General features: G+C 40.0%; 2 protein-coding genes across 7 annotated transcripts in view; both read left to right on the top strand.

Annotated features, from left to right (window-relative positions):
* Window positions 1–11,576, top strand: part of LOC123762700 (equilibrative nucleobase transporter 1) — a 32,703-nt gene extending 21,127 nt beyond the window's left edge. For 2 of the 5 annotated variants that reach the window (XM_045749398.2, XM_045749395.2), the window contains 6 exons: window positions 1,287–1,407; window positions 4,202–4,446; window positions 5,229–5,357; window positions 5,722–5,917; window positions 7,168–7,279; window positions 8,283–11,576. In XM_045749398.2, coding sequence (XP_045605354.2) covers window positions 1,287–1,407; window positions 4,202–4,446; window positions 5,229–5,357; window positions 5,722–5,917; window positions 7,168–7,279; window positions 8,283–8,447 — 968 coding nt within the window. In that variant the 3' untranslated portion in view covers window positions 8,448–11,576. The remainder of the gene's footprint in view (window positions 1–1,286; window positions 1,408–4,201; window positions 4,447–5,228; window positions 5,358–5,721; window positions 5,918–7,167; window positions 7,280–8,282) is intronic. The other 3 variants (XM_045749396.2, XM_045749399.2, XM_045749397.2) reach the window with 2 other exon arrangements.
* A 1,203-nt stretch (window positions 11,577–12,779) lies between these two features.
* Window positions 12,780–18,704, top strand: part of LOC123762699 (uncharacterized) — a 24,354-nt gene continuing 18,429 nt past the window's right edge. For both annotated transcript variants that reach the window (XM_045749394.2, XM_045749393.2), the window contains exons 1-2: window positions 12,780–12,918; window positions 17,333–17,660. In XM_045749394.2, the coding sequence (XP_045605350.2) occupies window positions 17,603–17,660 (58 nt within the window). In that variant the 5' untranslated portion in view covers window positions 12,780–12,918; window positions 17,333–17,602. The remainder of the gene's footprint in view (window positions 12,919–17,332; window positions 17,661–18,704) is intronic.

Genomic DNA, 18,704 nt, shown 5'->3' with positions numbered 1-18,704 from the left:
GGGTGTTGGTGGTGTGTGGGAGGGTGTTGCTGGTGTGTGGGAGGGTGTTGGTGGTGTGTGGGAGGGTGTTGCTGGTGTGTGGGAGGGTGTTGCTGGTGTTACAACCCGCTCTCGCACAAGACAGTACATAATAGAGATTTTATACAATATTTGACAATATCCTGAGTTAATTTACAATTTATTTAAATATTTTGGTTTTGTTTTATTATTTTTATAAAACTGTAATATCAATATAAGTATAGGTTAAGTAATAATTGTAATTAAGAAGCAATAAGATGCTTATCTTAACATACTAAGAAGGTTAGGTTAGGTCGGTGTTTTCTATTAAGCTTTTCTAGGTAAACTAAAATATTCACAATAAATTAGTATGTCACATATGCACGTATTAATAAGCCAATATTGACTATAAGCAAGTGCGAGAACGGGTTGGTGTGATGGAGGGTGTTGGGGTGGAAGCAAGGTGGATGCTGGTTTTTATGGATGTGAGGGAGAGTGTTGTTGAGGAAGACAATAATGCTGTGTAATATCGTCTGTTATATTAGTTATGTATTTATCATGTATTGCCTCCCTCCACTCCCCTTCTCTCTCTCTCTCTCTCTCTCTCTCTCTCTCTCTCTCTCTCTCTCTCTCTCTCTCTCTCTCTCTCTCTCTCTCTCTCTCTCTTATTGTTAAGTAAATCTCGTTCTCAATGTAATTTTAATAAGTATTCAAATGCAACTTTTGCAAAATAAAAATTCTTATTGTGCATCATATCGTTGAAGGCGCACGTCACTCATAATAATAGTATTTGAGAGAGTGATCAGGAGTCAGGTCACCAGGTTCATGGAGACCAATGACCACAACACAGGCCAAACTTGGATTTAGAGCGGGAATAGTAAAGCATTAAGTATATACTTTAATAAAATTGTTTATTAATTGTTTTTGTTCGGCTATATTCGCATTACGTACTGGGTTTAATTGAAGGCATTTTGTGAAAGTGCTGCCATGTGGCCATTTGGCTGAATTATTTCTAATACTTGTAGTGAGAAATGTTCCAAGTACGAGAAAAGCGCAGCATCAGTCTTCTGTTTGTCCCCAAGCTGGGCCAGGTGAGAAACCTTGAGAACGGTGGCCTACGTGACAACCAGGCCGTCTCTCTCTCTCTCTCTCTCTCTCTCTCTCTCTCTCTCTCTCTCTCTCTCTCTCTCTCTCTCTCTCTCTCTCTCTCTCTCTCTCTCTCTCTCTCTCTCTATCCCTCTCCCTCTCTCTCTCACAACCAGTGCACTGACATATACTGTGTGCTACAGTACACGGCGGATGCAGGGATCGCTCGAGCCCACGTGTGCTGGGTCCTGGCAGGCATCAGCGCCCTCAGTATCTTCCTCAGCTTTATAATGCCCGTCCACCACATTCCAGTTCTGGATATATGTATGTATTGACTCTCACGTTCACCCCCGCCACCCTCTTCTCCCTACCACTGACGTAGTTACTCTCTCTGACCTTCACTGCCTCAGCCACAGCCTGCTAACCCAACAGTTCAGGCTGCCCTGGGTACTTTGCTGTGCCCCCGCCAGTTATGCCCCAGTCATTCATTGGCATCTTTATTAACAACAATATCTTCTTTTTTTAGGTTTTAAGATTATCCAAAATGATTATATATTTTCAGCGTTGCCAAAAAGCAGAAATAATAGGGCATGTATACCGATGTGTATATAAAAATGTACATATTAATATCTAGATCATAACCAGAGAAGAAAGGAAAGAAGGCAGCACATTTAAATATCTTTTAATGACTGTTCATTTAGACAAAATATGTGAGTTTCTGGAAGTAATATTTCTAATGGCTAATACATATGTGTTTCTAGGAGCCCTAATGGGATATCTATGCATTAATTATCTTACAAAGATCTTTTTTAATTGATAAAAAATTATTTTTGATCCGTTTACAAATGAAGCCGAATTATACAAACTATTACTAATATTCATTTTGTTTGGCTTTGTAATCTGTATTAAAGCAGATTCACTCATGCTTCTATTGAGAATTTGTTTACAATTTGTTGAGGAAGATTTCTCCCAATCAATTTGGTGACAATTTTCTGACAAATAAAGAGATAATCGACCACTTTTTTACAGAATATTTATGATACACAACCGACTTCAAGAACATAGTAACAGACACCTTTAATACAACCGACTTCAAGAACATTTTATTTTATTTATATACAAAAGTTCTTACATTCTTGTAAAGCCACTAGCACGCATAGCGTTTCAGGCAGGTCCTTAATCCTTATTTTCCCTGGAATACGACCCGTCAAATCGTTTAACAACAGGTACCCATTCACTGCTGGGTGAACAGATGGCACAGTTAAGGATTGGCGCCTAGTCAATCCTCCCCAGCTAGGATACAAACCGAGACCAAAAAGCTCGCGAAGCGCCGGGCGAGTGCTTTACCACTGTTGTTGTTGTTGTTGATTTAGGGGCGACGACGATCGAGGGATCGGATGCGCCCCGGCGTACCTGTTAAGGGTGAATCGCGAAGCCAGGAAAGGTGAAACGCCAAGCTAGATCGCAAAACGAGTGACGCCAATCACTAGAAACTAATATGCCATACGGCAAATAAACGCACAGACGGGCACATGATTGGGGAGTCCCAGGAGTCCCTCAGGGTGACAAGCACCGGCCCCGCCCCACACAGAGAACACCAGATAGCAAAACCAAAACTCGGCCCCCAACCAAAACGCAAAAGTCATCCAGTGTCCTCCGGCAGAGCAGAAGCCAGCCGCCCACCACGGCTGAGGGCACACCAGGAGCCCACCAAGACCCACCAACCCCTGGCACCTCTCGGCCAAGCCGGCCCCCGAACACCGTCACCCCGCCAGGAGAACCAGCCAGTACACGTCAAAAAAAAAAAAAATCTATCACACTCCCGTGACCCAAGGCGATATGTGCGCCAGGCGTCGAACAACCGGACCGCTGAAAAGAGATGCCAAACGGCAGTAGCAAAGCCAAAACGCGAAAACAAGACGTGATCAGGCGGCCCCCAGGCGGAGGAGGTGTCCAGACGTCTGCTCGACTTCAAAGTTGAACCAGGAGTTGCTTTACCACTGCGCCACAGGAACTAACATGATAACAGTTTGTGGTTTATGGTCTGGTCAACCAGGCTGTTCGATGCGGCTGCTCACAGCTTGACTTATGAGTCACAACCTGGTTAATCAGGTATCCTTTGAAGGTTATACTAGAGAACAAGGACTACAAAAGTCTAATATCAGAGAGCACAGGCGATTTTACGGACGAGGGTTACCCCCGAAACATTTCAAATATCCTAACAAAGAAAACGAAGATAGACTCGCCAAGTTGATAGTAGACTACTTAAAATGAATTTATAAAATCACCGTAAGTAAACGAACAAAAATACAACTCTCACGCGACTCTGAACTTACAAAAATGTTTTCAAGAGCTAGTGATAAACCCATTCTGCTCTCTCAAACATGCACACTCAAAATACAACCCTCCCATCTTCTTCAAGGTGCTTGACCAATATACACTATACACACGAAATACATATACACATACAATATACACACGAAACAAGGGAATGAATCCCTGTGAGATTTATGTATCTGACCCTCTGTATAATTTGTATTAATAATGTTTTTTTATTTTTGTTTTATTGTTATTTAAATGTTAATGAATTCGAAAAAATAAATTGCGAGTATTCTTATGTATTCTGTATATATATTAAAAATGCATCATACCACTGACACTGGTACTCAGAATACAATAAGGTATTTAGTTCTCATTATACTAATGAGTATATTCTAACAACACTATTATCTAAAGTACAACAGAGCTGATCTCGTCGAGACATTTAACATACTGAACAGATCGGAAGATATTAACCCAGACCATTGTGCATCAAGATATAAGAAGGTATTCCAATATGCACTGGCACATAAGATACACAATGATGAGAAATTTCAGCTTCGTTACTTGTCCCGTTCAGCGTAGGAATCTTATAATCAATGGATGGAACATATTTAAACATCAAGCAATCGAATTTGCATAAAAAATAGCAACCTACTGGAGTGACAGATAGAAGATGTAGGATAAAGTTGGTGAAAAAGATGTGCAACATTAATACAATTAAACATATTGTATGAACGTCGGAAGAGTCGAACGTTCTACCAGCAAATGTTACTGGAATGATGGTACAAATCTTCAGTAGGGAAACAGACACGCTCCTGCGGACTGTTGTAGATGAGTGTGTCTGTGATGGCTGCACGCATGGTCTCGCCCCGACACTAACCCACCAACCTCCTGCAGATGAGACGAGGGAGGCAACAAAAGATCCTCCGCCCCTGGGTAAGAGCCTGTGGTCTGGGTCCTCTTACCTCCACCAGTTCTGGTTCTTCATCATGCTCTTCGCCATCAACGTCTACCAACAGACTTACAACGTCTGGGTTACAGGTTAGTAACATTACCATGTGTAATTTTCTCTCTGGTAAATACTGATGCATATTGCCTCAGTAATTACCAGAGAGAGAAATATCTCTCAGTATTTTATGACGTATCCTGGTGTGGTTTTGTCAGAATTAGAATTGTTGCCACCAAATTTGTGTGCGTATAATGTTATTTGTTAATATCTGGAGAACTCTTGTGTATGTATGCTTAAAAATTTTGAAGAGTCGTATATACTGATGCAAGGAAAGTTGCTGTTGTTAAAGATGCAATTTCTTTATAACTGCAATAATGTAAGTTAATTTAAACCTCTGATACCTGTTTGAGAGTCCGACTTGCAGATTGGCTGAGAAAATTATAGTGGTTTGACCCAGTGCTGCATAATTAACAGCATTCAGCATTGTGGCCAAATTGTGATCAGATTTAAAATAAGATTTATAAACATGGTGAGACCTGGTATCCCCAACTCCCTGTCTCCTCTCCTTCTGTACTCTTCTATTATTTTATGTCTCTCCCTTCCCCCACCTCACACCCCTTTCTATTTGTTCTCCTCCATCTTCTATACATTCGCTTCCACCTTTTCCTCATCCTCCTTCATTAAACTCCCTCTACCCATTACAGCAGCGTGAAATAATTACACGCCCAGCGCCCATTAGACACCACGTTTGTATTCTGAGGCGCGCGGTCTCTTGGGATACACTTCATTGCTTACAAGCAACTACCGAAACATATTTATTTATTGTTAGGTTGTTGTGTATTATTAGAATTAAATGTGATTGGTGCTGTGGCAGGGTCGTCGTGCAGTGTGCGGGAGGCGGGGCTGTACTCCATGTTCTTCAGCTACAGCAACCTCTTCACCGTCTTCTTCGGCCCGCTGGGAGGAGCCTTTACGGACTACATGGTCCGGCGCGCCAGGGACAGTAAGTCTAGGATAGTACTGTCACTTATGCCGCTCGTGACACTACTCCTGTCACCTGTGGCACTCATGACACTCTTCTTCTGTCACTGGTGGCCTCTACGGCACACTGCCTGGAATAAGGATGTCTGGCTTTCATTTATACTGTGTTTAATAATAGTAAAACATTATATAACATATGTGATAGCAAGTGAGGAGAAACCTCAAACCTCTAAATAAACAGGCATGAAAATAGAGAATCATCTGAATCACACTTCATTATGTAACTGGATTCACAAAATTGTTTAGTAAGCACGCTTCCTGCAGCCGCTATACACCGTTGATTAACCATACCTTACGCATACACCCTCACCTTGGTACGTCCACAGCGCCCAGTGAGGTGGGTCGACGGGTGAAGGAGATCCAGGCGCCATTTTGGCCCCTTTTGATCAGCAGCCTGGCCACCACCATCACCTACGCCTGCATCCTGGTCTTTCGCCCTCTCGCTGTCTACATCTCCCTTGTGGCCATGGTGGTGGCCAGGCCCTGCGTCATCGCTGTCTCCACGGCCTACCTCAGGATCAGGTACTGCATGCACAGACACGCACACGCGCGCACACACACACACACACAGCTTCGGAGGAGCTGGTAGCTGTGTGGACAGCCTTCTACATTCGTGGACCTAGGGACCGGGATTCGATCCCCCCCAGCCGGCGGAAACAGATGGGAAGAGTTTCCTTCACTCTGATGCCCTGTTACCTAGCAGTAAATAGGTACCTGGGAGTTAGACAGCTGGTACGGGCTGCTTCCTGGGGGTAGCTGTGTGTGTGTGAAAAAAAATAGTTATTAGCGGTTGATTGGCAATTGAGAACAAAGCTCAACGAAAGAGCAAAGCTCAACCTCTGCAAGCACAACTAGGTGAATACACGCACACACACATTGTGTGTGTGTGTCTCTTTTTGCTTGATGTGCTCGCTTAGTCCTTCATGGACATGTTATTACTTAAGTGGCTGATGAGCAGTTTAAAGTGATCCCTGCTTCTTATCTTGCGTATGGTCAACACTACTCAAGGTCACAAACACTGAATTTACCGTTTAACATTCCTCATTGACAATTGTTGTATATTATATATATATATATATATATATATATATATATATATATATATATGTATTATATATATATATATATATATATATATATATATATATATATATGTATTATATATATATATATATATATATATATATATATATATATATATATATATATATATATATATATATATATATATATATATATATATGTCGTACCTAGTAGCCAGAACGCACTTCTCAGCCTACTATGCAAGGCCCAATTTGCCTAATAAGCCAAGTTTTCATGAATTAATTGTTTTTCGACTACCTAACCAACCTAACCTAACCTAACCTAACTTTTTCGGCTACCTAACCTAATGTAACCTATAAAGATAGGTTAGGTTAGGTTAGGTAGGGTTGGTTAGGTTCGGTCATATATCTACGTTAATTTTAATTCAATAAAAAAAAATTAACCTCATACATAATGAAATGGGTAGCTTTATCATTTCATAAGAACAAAATTTGAAAAAATATATTAATTCAGGAAAACTTGGCTTATTAGGCAAATCGGGCCTTGCATAGTAGGCTGAGAAGTGCGTTCTGGCTACTAGGTACGACATATATATATATATATATATATATATATATATATATATATATATATATATATATATATATATATATATATATATATATATATATATATACATACTCTTCTGTACATAGCTCCTGTACATATCTGTATCCTCTTACCACCAGATTCCCTGCTGAGCACTTCAACAGGCTGCTGGGGATCTACGGATCGGTGTCTTCTCTCCTGATGTTCCTGCAGTACCCACACTTCATGTGGGCCCAACACATGTACTACCCAGTGAGTATCTCAAAGGTGGTGAGTCGCACTCACCACCTCATGTCTTGCTCAGCGGCACCGGTGTTGAGTCAAAATCAAATCAAAATCAAAATGTTTATTCAGTACAAAATCAAAATGTATACATACATAGAAGATGAGTTACAAACATAGTGTTGGATATGTAGATAGAGCTAGTGCATACAATACCTAAAGCCACTAATACGCATAGCGTTTCGGGCAAGTGAACAACCCTATTCAATTCCCGCCATACCACACACAGCACCGCTCCTATGCCAGGTAAGTCCACTACGGGCTCACCATAGCCCGTGCTACTTGGAACTTGTTCCGAGTAGCTGAATCTATAACAACAACTATTCAATTGACACCCGAGTCGTCGGGTGTCAATTTCCTCCATCCATAAAAATATGAGTGTATGGTAATGGTCTTCCTCAACTGTATAAACAGTCAAGCTTCACAAAGGCATTACTCTCCTATAGTAATAATTGATATTACATTTTCTTCACACAAATCACTTGCATGCTCACTTGATATTACTATAAAGTCATCAATCTCGGAATTCGTAGGCTACTTTCTTCTTAATACTCAACTGATTTACATGAAGTTCTAGGAGTCGTTCCTCGTGGCATCCTCTCTTAAGGCGGTCATTGTAGTAATTTTACTCATAAAATGAATGGGTTCATTGATAATGGAAGGTTCAGTAACTGTTTTTACTGGGAAACTGTAGCAACTTGAGCTAATTCTCTTGTTTTTTATTCGCTTCTCTGGAACTCACAAATGTTCCATACGTAAAGCAATTAATTATTTATATAAAGTTAATTGTTCTTCATTCCACTAGACTTGAACTTATTTCCCAAATAGAAATACTTTTCTCATTATATACCTTACGTTTTGGCCCCACTATAATTTGTATTGTCCATAGTGCAAAACTCTTCTTTTTATCCAGTCATATGATGTCTTTAATCTCATGTGCATTCATGTTTATCCCCCTCGTCCCTATCCCCAGGCGCATGCGCTGGTGCTGGCGCTCCTCGTCCTCAGCTACACCAACCCCATCCACCTGTTGTTTACGCCCCTCATGCGCGATGCCGTTGTCATCAGAGACCAACTGGAAGAGGAACAACTCTGCCCTGTCAGGACCCTCAAAAAAACCTTCAGAGAAAGTCCGTGAAATGCGCTAGTGGAGTGAGAAACTCTGTAGTGTGGAACTCTTGCCATATCGGCCTTAACCACTACTGTAGAGTGCGGTGCAACTTGTCGAGATCACCATAAGTCACAAAGGATGCATTTCGATTAGATCTCTTCCAGAATGAGGCCTGTTGAACACAGTGAACACCAATGTAATCTTCCTCCACTGAAAATCCACAGCAGAACAAATGTGCCAGTAAGAAGTACCTGACTAACCGGATTGTAGTGGATGTGTGGGCCTGCAGACATCAGCGGATGTGTGGGGCCTTTCAAGCCTGTTGGAACAAGTTATCACAAGTCAAGCCTGGCCCCAGGCCGGGCTTTGGGAATAAGATAACTCCATAAACCTCTCCAGGTAAATACATCTCACACGCTGGCCATACAACGGGGATCTTGCGATGAATTGAATAACCCAACTCTCTTATATGAAAAATCTGGAGGCAGCTCAACAAGGCCAAAGGAAAATCGCTTCCTGATCCGGCACGTCATGTTCATCCTGAGCAAGAAGCAGAAAGTTTATCAAATCTATTTGCTTCAAGAGCCAGTTCCACTCAACTTCCTCAAGCAACTCTGACTTACCAACAAAAACTTCGAGCAGCTAGATGGAAAAAAATAGATGATGCTTTAGCCTTACGTGACGAACTAGACCAACCTTTCAATCTGAAAGAACTCAGAAGAGCTACAAAGAAAACTAAAAACACAGCTCCAGGAGAGAACAAAATCACTTACAATATGCTGGCCAAACTAGGAGAAAAGGGTGAAGAAGCCTTCTTGAATCTCATCAACAGAGTATGGGTGACAAGAACCCGACCACTCTCTTGGAACAGTGCAATTATAGTTCCCATTCCAAAACCTAAGGACCCAGGAAATCCAAGACCCATCTCATTAACAAGCTGTCTGGCCAAAACTGCGGAAAGAATGGTTCTTAATCGAATTGAATGGAAAGCCAATCCACTGCTCCAAAATATGTTTGCTCACAGAAAAGGTGTTGGAACCACAGAATGTCTTACCTCCCTTCTGGATCAAATCAATGACAAACCTGGAATCTTTATTTTTCTAGACCTTGAAAAAGCCTTCGAGTTAGCCAGTGCTCCAGTTACACTGTGCTGCCTTGTGGATAAGGAAATCAAAGGACACGCTCTTGCCTTTGCCAAAGGAAGCCTGCTTAACCGAGAAGCTGTAGTCAAATTCCAAGGAAAAACATCGTCCTCAAAGAGGCTGGAAAATGGAACTCCACAGGAAGGAATACTAAGCCCTTTCCTCTTCAACTGTCTCATGGAACACTTCATCAAGCTCAAGTTACCAAAAGCCAAACTGCTTAACTATACAGACGACTTTGTGGTCATCAACAATGGCAAAGGTGCAAGGAACCATGCTCAAAAATGCCTAGATATTATCAGCAGAGAAGCGGAACGCATAGCAGTGAAAATAAACAGCAATAAAACAAAAGCAATGGCCGTTAAAATGAGAACTCAAGACATCAGACTCACAATACAAGGACATGAAATTCAGTGGATTACCTCTTTTCAATACCTAGGAGTCATAATAGACAACTAGTTTAAATTCACTCAAGAAATTTAATATCTTCCGCAACGTTGTAAAGCCAGAAACTCAGCTTTGCGCTCCCTGACCAGTCTTAGAGAGGGTGCATCTCTACAAGTACTCAAAATGTACTACGTTCAAGCAGTTAGGTCACTCATTGACTATGCTGCTCCTGCTCTTACATCCCTCAGTGATAACCAATGGGAGAAGCTGGAAGTGTCTGAAAATGATGCCCTCAGAACAATGCTGGGAGCACCTATATGGACGCGTCGAGAGAATCTAAGAATGAAAACCAACTTTCCAGCCTTAGAAAACAGGGTCAAACAAAGGATAGCCACCATAACAGCAACACATCTGTTATGGTGTTCCAGCTTGTTGGAACCACCGCCAGACTGTCAATCAAAGACAGCTTACACAGATCGCTTCAGAGAAACCTTCAATATAGAACAAGTGCATGGACGGATAATCTAGTAAAGATTCTAGAGAAAGTGAACTTGAAATTGACCATTAAAAACAAAGGAGAAGATAGACCATATCAACACTTTCGGCAGCCTCCTCCATGGGAAGAATCGAGTCTAAAGATTATCATTGAAGGATTACCAGTTAAAAAATCAGCATGTGACACGCAGAAGCTCAAAGCAGTCATAGAACGACAAATGGAAACCATCTCAAGACCGACAACGACTCACATCTTCACAGATGGATCAGTTGATCAAGAAAGAGGTTCTGCTGGGACAGCAGTTTACACTAACAACCATGAAGCTTACTGGAACATTAATAGTGGGTGCTCAACATTGCATATGTCCTCAAGTAGGCCATAAACTATACAATTGAGAATAATTTACATGATGTCATCATTCATACCGACTCTAAATCTTCGCTCCAGGCATTGTTATCCAGTCAACACAGAGATAATATACAACTCCTCACAGAAATCCAACATATAGGAAAAGAAACCCATAATCTAGGGCTGTCACTCACCCTAAATTGGATACCAAGTCACATTGGCATAGATGGTAATGAAAAGGCAGACTCGCTAGCACAAACTGCCACTACTCTACCTGTTGTACAGGTACAAATACCTCCAAGTTTTTCACAGATTAAGGAGCAAATCAAGAAGAAAATACTCCCAACTATCAAAAGTCGCCACAGAACCAAAGTAGCGGAAGGAAGATCCACTGCGATATGGTACGAACAAGCCACTGGTTACTGTTCTTTCAAGCCTGACAAAAAGATATCCAGAGACATTGCATTAGCCATACACAGACTCAGACATGGTTACAAGTGCTGCTGGGAGGTAATAAACCCAATAGTTAAAGAGTGTCATATCTGTGGAACAGAATTAGAGGCGCCACTATTGCACTAACTGGAATGTGAAGCTTCTGAAGCCCTGCGCATCAAACTCAACATTAATCCAACGACAGCAGCTGCATTAGATGCACATTCCACCGCGACTACAATGATTAGAAAAGCCGTTAAAAAATGGGACTCACTAGTGAACATTCTGTATCTACATCCGCCACCAAGATAATGTTATTAAAACACGACTAAAACAGAAGCGAAAAAGAAACAGGGGAAAAAGGAAGAAACCCCACCTCCATCTAAAACTTTGACCCAAATATCAGAGTAACAAGGTTATCGCGAATAACCCTCACACTATTACGGGCTCACCATAGCCCGTGCTACATGGACATTTCGTTCTGAGTAGCTAAATCTAAAACAACAACAACATCATATGAAAATAAAGAAATGTGACGTTTTGGCCAGTTCAGGACCCCCTTATTAAGTTGTGACTGCTATAATATTATACTGTGTATCTACGCCACTCAAGACTAGTTCCTCTTACATTGTAAATAGAAAGTGAATCAATTTGAATGTTGCTATTTTTATAATTTATTTTTGCTACCCATGTAAACGACATGCAATGTTCTATTGTCCGTTTCACATGTTATAAATATAAAAAAGTTGTTGTATAGTGTGTATCTGTCATGAAGATGGTTACGAGTCCCGGGCTTGGACAACGAACCGTCATGCCACAAAATGAATGAATGGATGACAATAAGAATACTGTATATTAAAATTAGTTTGACTGTAGAAGATGGAAACAAAGGTAAAGATGGATAGACATGTGCGGTCTACGTCCTCGGCTCTCAACCGAGGAACTCGACGGGTTCAATCCTTAGGCAGAACAGAAACGGTTGAGCATGTTTCCTTTCACCTGATGCCTCTGTTTACTTAGCAGTAGCATAAGTACCCGGGAATTAGACCGTTGTTGTGGGTTGCATCCTGGGGATGGTCAGTAGGTGGCCTAGAGTGGACCTCAATAGGCCTAATAGTGCAGTAGTTTTATAATAACTAGGTAAAAACATTTACAAGCAAGATATTTATCTATAGTATTTATATAGTATTTAGTTATCTGACTAACATGTTAAAAGTGCAATTATGTAGTATTTAGTTATCCGACTAACATACTGAAAGTCCCCGAAAAATATAGATGTGCTACAGGGACTTTTTAGTATGTTAGTCAGATGGCCTCTAGTGTTAGTCTACTTCCTATACCTATATAATAAGAGAGAATGTCTATCCAAGTTACAGCCCCGCTCCTGTGCCAGGTAAGTCCACTACGGGCTCACCATAGCCCGTGCTACTTGGAACTTTTATTCCCAGTAGCTGAATCTAAAACAACAACATCATCTGTTTGACTGTTCAATGTTGGAGGCCAGACACATAGGGCTGGCCTCACCCAAGTTTGCAGACGTAATGGACTGATATAGGCTGGTCGGAGTCTTCAGAATTCAAGAAGGAACAGTGGGCCAGGATTTCATTCCGACTCTCACGGCTTGGTGCCTTCTTTTGATAATTACTTCTGACCCCCATGACGATTTTTGGCACTACCTGCTAGCTGCACCTAGGTAAATATTTTGAAAACAAAAGTTTAAAAACTAGTTTTTTATACTAATATACACCATTATTCACTAATCTTTGTAAATTAACATAAATATTCTGTTATTAATACATTGGCTGTAGTATCATAAAACAGACGATCCTCCCACAGCTTGAAAGGCTTTCTCAAGTCACCGCCATTTTCAAAGCAAATGGGTAACTATTATATTGTTTAATATTTCAGACCACTAGTGGACCACCCACTCGTCAATGGTTGATTATTATATTATTTGTATACGAGATCAACGGAAATTAAACAGACAAAGATAGGCCTGCAGAGTAACCAGAAAGAGTGACAGGAAGACAGACATGAAAAGAGACTGACACCGACAGGAAGAGAAGGAAGAGGAAAAGGGGGAGACGGAGAGGAGGCAGAAGTGTAAGGGAAGAATAGTTAGCTATCAATCGGACTGTGTGGGTGGGAATATAGCACCAACTTCCTTCCATATCATGGGAAGCCAAACTGTTCACGATGGTCGTCCCTCATTCCTGCAGAAGGAGGCGACGAACCACAGAACCTCTGATTCATTTACGATGGTTCAAAACAAACATAAAAGTTTAAAATTGTGACGTTGACCAATGACACGTTTCTGTCAATATATAGGTAGGAAAAGTATGAAGGTAGTGCGATTAATCAGTACAAAAAAAATCGTTACAAAAATTATACATAACATTTTTCTAGATTCGAAAATCTTGTCAAGGCCTTGAAACGTTTTGGTCTACATGTAGCATTTAACTATGAAAATACAATTGGAAAATTAAAAATAGTTATCGTTGTGATAACCGTCATTTACAAAATATCCAGTGAAGATTGTGATACATTGTATATCCTGCAGGTCAAACATCCAAAGATTTGAAAATTTCGAATTTCGTTGCGTAAATATTCTTTAAGAAGTGCCACAAATCTAACTCTTTATTGTCAGAGAATTCTCGCCAAATTGACTGGGAGAGGTTTATTCTTAATACCAAATTGTAAAAACATTTTAAATAAAAATATTAGTGAATATGTTTTTATACAAACTACAAAGCAATGCAACATGAATATTTTTAGTGGTTTGTACAATTTTTAATGGTTCAATTAATAAACGATCATAGTAAGATGGTCAAATGACAGCAATCCCAGTAGACATTGCTTCCAGTAACTCATGTACTGGTAATTAGGCCATTTACAGTTTCCTCTTTTATGTTCATTGACTAAATATTACAGACATTGTCACCTCACATGTCACCTTCCTTAACCTGCCAATATATTCAAGTATTGCATTTCATTTATTATACTTTTGAAGATGTGTTGATTAACATGAAAGCCCTCACATAATTTGTTTATTTTTCCTTCGTGATTATACATATTTCACATTATCCATCAAGCGTTAATTTCTTCGTAGTTTACACATATATAGATATATAGTTTTGCATTTATGAGTGGAGCATAACAATTATTAAGGGAGTCCTAACGGCACAGTGGACAGCGCTTGTGGTTTGTGGTCCTAAGGGTCCGGGTTCGATCCCCGGCGGAAACGACTGGGCAGTTTCTTTCACCCTGATGCCCCCCCCCCCCCCTTGTTCACCTGGCAGTAAATAGGTACCTGGGAGTTACACAGGTGCCACGGGCTGCTTCCTGGGGATGTGTGTGAAAAATAGGATTAAAGACTTGTCCGAAACGCTCTGAGTGCTGGTGGCTGTACAAGAATGTAAGAACTCTTGTATATATAAATAAATAAATGAGCCTCACGAAATATTAGCTACACTCAACACGACTTTTTACGACTCAGAAATAACAAATAAACTAATGGAAGTAAAGACAGAGTTTGGCAGATTAGATAAAAAAAAAACAGCCAACAACGGAAATATATTTTCAACTGATATTAGACAAATCGGTAGAAATGAAGCTTCGAAAATGACTAGAATGCTTCAAAAACTGTATGCACGGGAGAACTACGCAATCAACTCAGATGTGTAAAGGGTATCAAACCCATCCTCTTGTACAGAAAAAAAACAGATGACGACTGACGAACTATTATAATATGTCATTGTGAAAACATGATATCCGTTGTGAGTAGAATGTCAACATGACCATGACCACCCAACCCATACATCTGAAAATAAAGAAAGTGACGACGTTTCTGTCCGTTCTGGACAACTATCAAGTCCTATATTTTCATCTAACAGTTGGGTGTCTAATTTTCCGCCATATTATCGTGTACTGCTGTCTACACAGTATAAATAAAGCTTAAGGCGAAGCTTGGGCTGATCTTTAGTTTACTTCTTGGCTGGAAAGGAACAGATTAAAATTTGAAAGGGATAATCTCCCAGGGTGCAGGAAAGTGTCGTTGTTGTCATCCCGTTCTCGCACTTGCTTATAGTCAATATTTTGCTTATGAATAAGTATATGCGATATACTAATTTATTGTGAATATTTGAGTTTACCTGAAAAGCTGAATAGAAAACCACTACCTAACCTAACCTTCTTAGTATGTTAAGATATTACAATTAGTACTGAACCTATACCTATATTATATTACAGTTTTATAAAAATAATAAAACAAACCTAAATTTTTAAATAAATTGTAAAGTAACTCAGGATATTGTCAAATTTTGTATAAAATCTCTATTGTTTAATAAAACTGAGAGGAAGAGTTAGTGCCTTGGAAAAAACTCTTGTTATTCGTTAAGAATCTAATATATTCTAAATTCAAATGTAGTTTTTGTAATCCATTTTGGGCAATGTTACCATTCAATAAAGAAGGCACCCACCTAGCTGTGGGTGCCTAATTCAGTCTCTTAAACATGAAGAACTTGCAGGATTGCGATTGGTTTCTGTGGTGGGCTGGAGTGGGCGAGGGCGAGCTCCCAGATCCAATAGAAAGTCAAGAGTCTGACCAGAAACGCAGGTAGAGATTCTAGTGGATGGTTTGAAAGAAAATACCGTTGCTAGAAAAGCAGGGATTACTATTGTATATTAATAATTCCTGTTATCGGGGACAGGAAGTCGGTGAATATATATAACAAATTAAATAGGAAAGGGAAAGAGAGGGGGGAAGATGGAGATGTAAAGAGAATAAAGGAGATAATAGGGGGAGATTAGGAGAGAGGGAAGAGAGAAGAGATGTTGAGGAGAGGGTGGAAAGGATGGAAGAGGGGGAGATACGGTTAGGAGAAGAGAAGTGAAAGAGGGGAGGGGGAATAGGAGAAGAGAGGTGAGAGAGAGATAGAGAGAAAGACCCGGGCACAGTCAGGTGCGCAATCTAGTATGCTTAAAGAGAGAGAAACGTTGTTGTGCAAAGGGTGTCTTGTAGAGTGCGGAAAGCTTCTTATACAGTGTGCAGGGTGAAGAAGATGTGTAGAGATGTGCTCTGTTTTGCAGAGGGTGAAGAAGATGTGTAAAGGAGAGGATAGTCTTGCAGAAGATGGAGGGGAATCTTATAGTGGGTTGAGAGGGCCCTGAAGATGTAGTAGATGGTCTTACAGAGGAAGGAGGGGGTATCTCGTAGTGGGGTGGAAGGGGGTCTTGTAGTGGGTGAAGGTGATCTTGTAGAAGGTGGAAGGAGTTCCTGACGACTTTATAGGATAGAAGCGTTTCCTGAAATGCATGGATGTGATTACGGATGGTTGTTGTAGATGGTGATGGGAGTGTTTTCTGAGGGTGAAAGGGGTCCTCTGAGTGGGAGGAAAGTACTCGAGATAAGAGAGCACAGGAGGCATCAATATAGACATTATAGCCAGTTGATGTATCCTACTGAAACCAGTTTAAGCAAAGTGAATATTTTAGTAATTCAGATAAATTATATTTTCCATTCTCATTCATGACCATGTTGCTTCCTCGGTGATTAAACAGTTGAGTCACAGACGTAACGACGCGCTCACGTGCACATTCTAGAAGGCATCTTAATTAAGAACAGCCAAATGTCGCGTCCTAAGACTTCAATGTCAGCAAAATTATTTGCACACCCAACGTCATTATGTGATGAAATGTGAACAAATTAAAAAAAATGAAGTAACTATTCCAAATGTTCAAGAAATGTGAAGTAATTCATGCAAAATTATCTACTATCAGAGATTTTAGTCAAATATATTCCGCTTGCAAACTGCATGCAGGTGATGATTGCTCTCTGGGATGCATGATAACCTAATTTAAATTTTATGTTACTAGTTCAACTAGCAAACTCTTACTTTATGTGGTAAACTCACTCTCAAACTCTCACTCTTGACGTCAAGGTGATTCTATTTTTATAACCTGTGAAGATATTGTTTATTTATTTGTTAAGGAACTGTATAACTACCTCATGACAGTTGTAACTTGCTTAGCTGAAATTCAGGAGTTAAATTTTCCAATAATTACAAGATGTCAAGAGAACCAGTGTTAATATATATCCATATATACAGCACCCTGTGGAAGGTTCTGCTAATGAGGACGGCTGGCAGTACAGAAATAGCCTGAACGGATATCCACACAGCATTATCTTAAGAGACTGAGCTTACGAAACGTGTCCGTGTACAGTGATAAAACAGACAACCAGCGCCTTAACGACGGTGCTGTAGTGGAGACCAGGAGGCAGGGTAGTGCCTGGTGGGGAGGTGTGACGCAGACACTGACGTGAGGGTGTGCTAACGTCAGGCTCCGTCCTCCCCGGCCCCAAGAGTCCTGCCGACGCCATGGACAACAGCGCCCCGCTCACGCTCTGGCTGCTTGTCAACAAACATGGAGCCACTGGTAAGTCTACACATACTCTTAACGTTACCGATTACCATATATGGTCTTCGTTATCACGTGAATTGTACCATCACATAATTATCGTTACTGTAAGGGTTTCTCTGTGTTTGAAGCAACAGGTGATATTGATCGATTATTGTTTGCTCTCAAGGTGGTCCCGACCGTTTTCTTTGGACATAGTTCTACGGTAACTCGCCTAAATCAATTATTTCTCTGAAAATGCATTCAAAGGTTAAGAATTTATATATAATTACAGTCAAGGAATATAAACTGGATAAATTCAGAATTAGGTAAATTTAGTTACACTTAATTTCCTTAAGTACTTTCGTATATTAATACATCTACAGAAGGAATGTATTCCTTCTGAAGATGTATTAATATACGAAAGTACTTAAAGAAATTCTAGTTTCAATTCTTCCTCCATGGTCTGACACTGTCACATTTTTCATCACGTGTTAATTTTAATGACTTACACACACACAGATATAAATATATATATATATATATATATATATATATATATATATATATATATATATATATATATATATATATATATATATATATATGTCGTACCTAGTAGCCAGAACTCACTTCTCAGCCTACTATGCAAGGCCCGATTTGCCTAATAAGCCAAGTTTTCATGAATTAATGTTTTTTCGTCTACCTAACCTACCTAACCTAACCTAACCTAGCTTTTTTTGGCTACCTACCCTAACCTTACCTATATATATAGGTTAGGTTAGGTTAGGTAGGGTTGGTTAGGTTCGGTCATATATCTACGTTAATTTTAACTCCAATAAAAAAAAATTGACCTCATACATAGTGAAAAGGGTAGCTTTATCATTTCATAAGAAAAAAATTATAGTAAATATATTAATTCAGGAAAACTTGGTTTATTAGGCAAATCGGGCCTTGAATAGTAGGCTGAGAAGTGAGTTCTGGCTACTAGGTACGACATATATATATATATATATATATATATATATATATATATATATATATATATATATATATATATATATGTCGTACCTAATAGCCAGA

This window comes from Procambarus clarkii, chromosome 27, assembly GCF_040958095.1.
Source record: "Procambarus clarkii isolate CNS0578487 chromosome 27, FALCON_Pclarkii_2.0, whole genome shotgun sequence".
Classification (NCBI taxonomy): Eukaryota; Metazoa; Arthropoda; class Malacostraca; order Decapoda; family Cambaridae; genus Procambarus; species Procambarus clarkii.
This window is presented reverse-complemented; position numbering and strand designations above follow the sequence as displayed.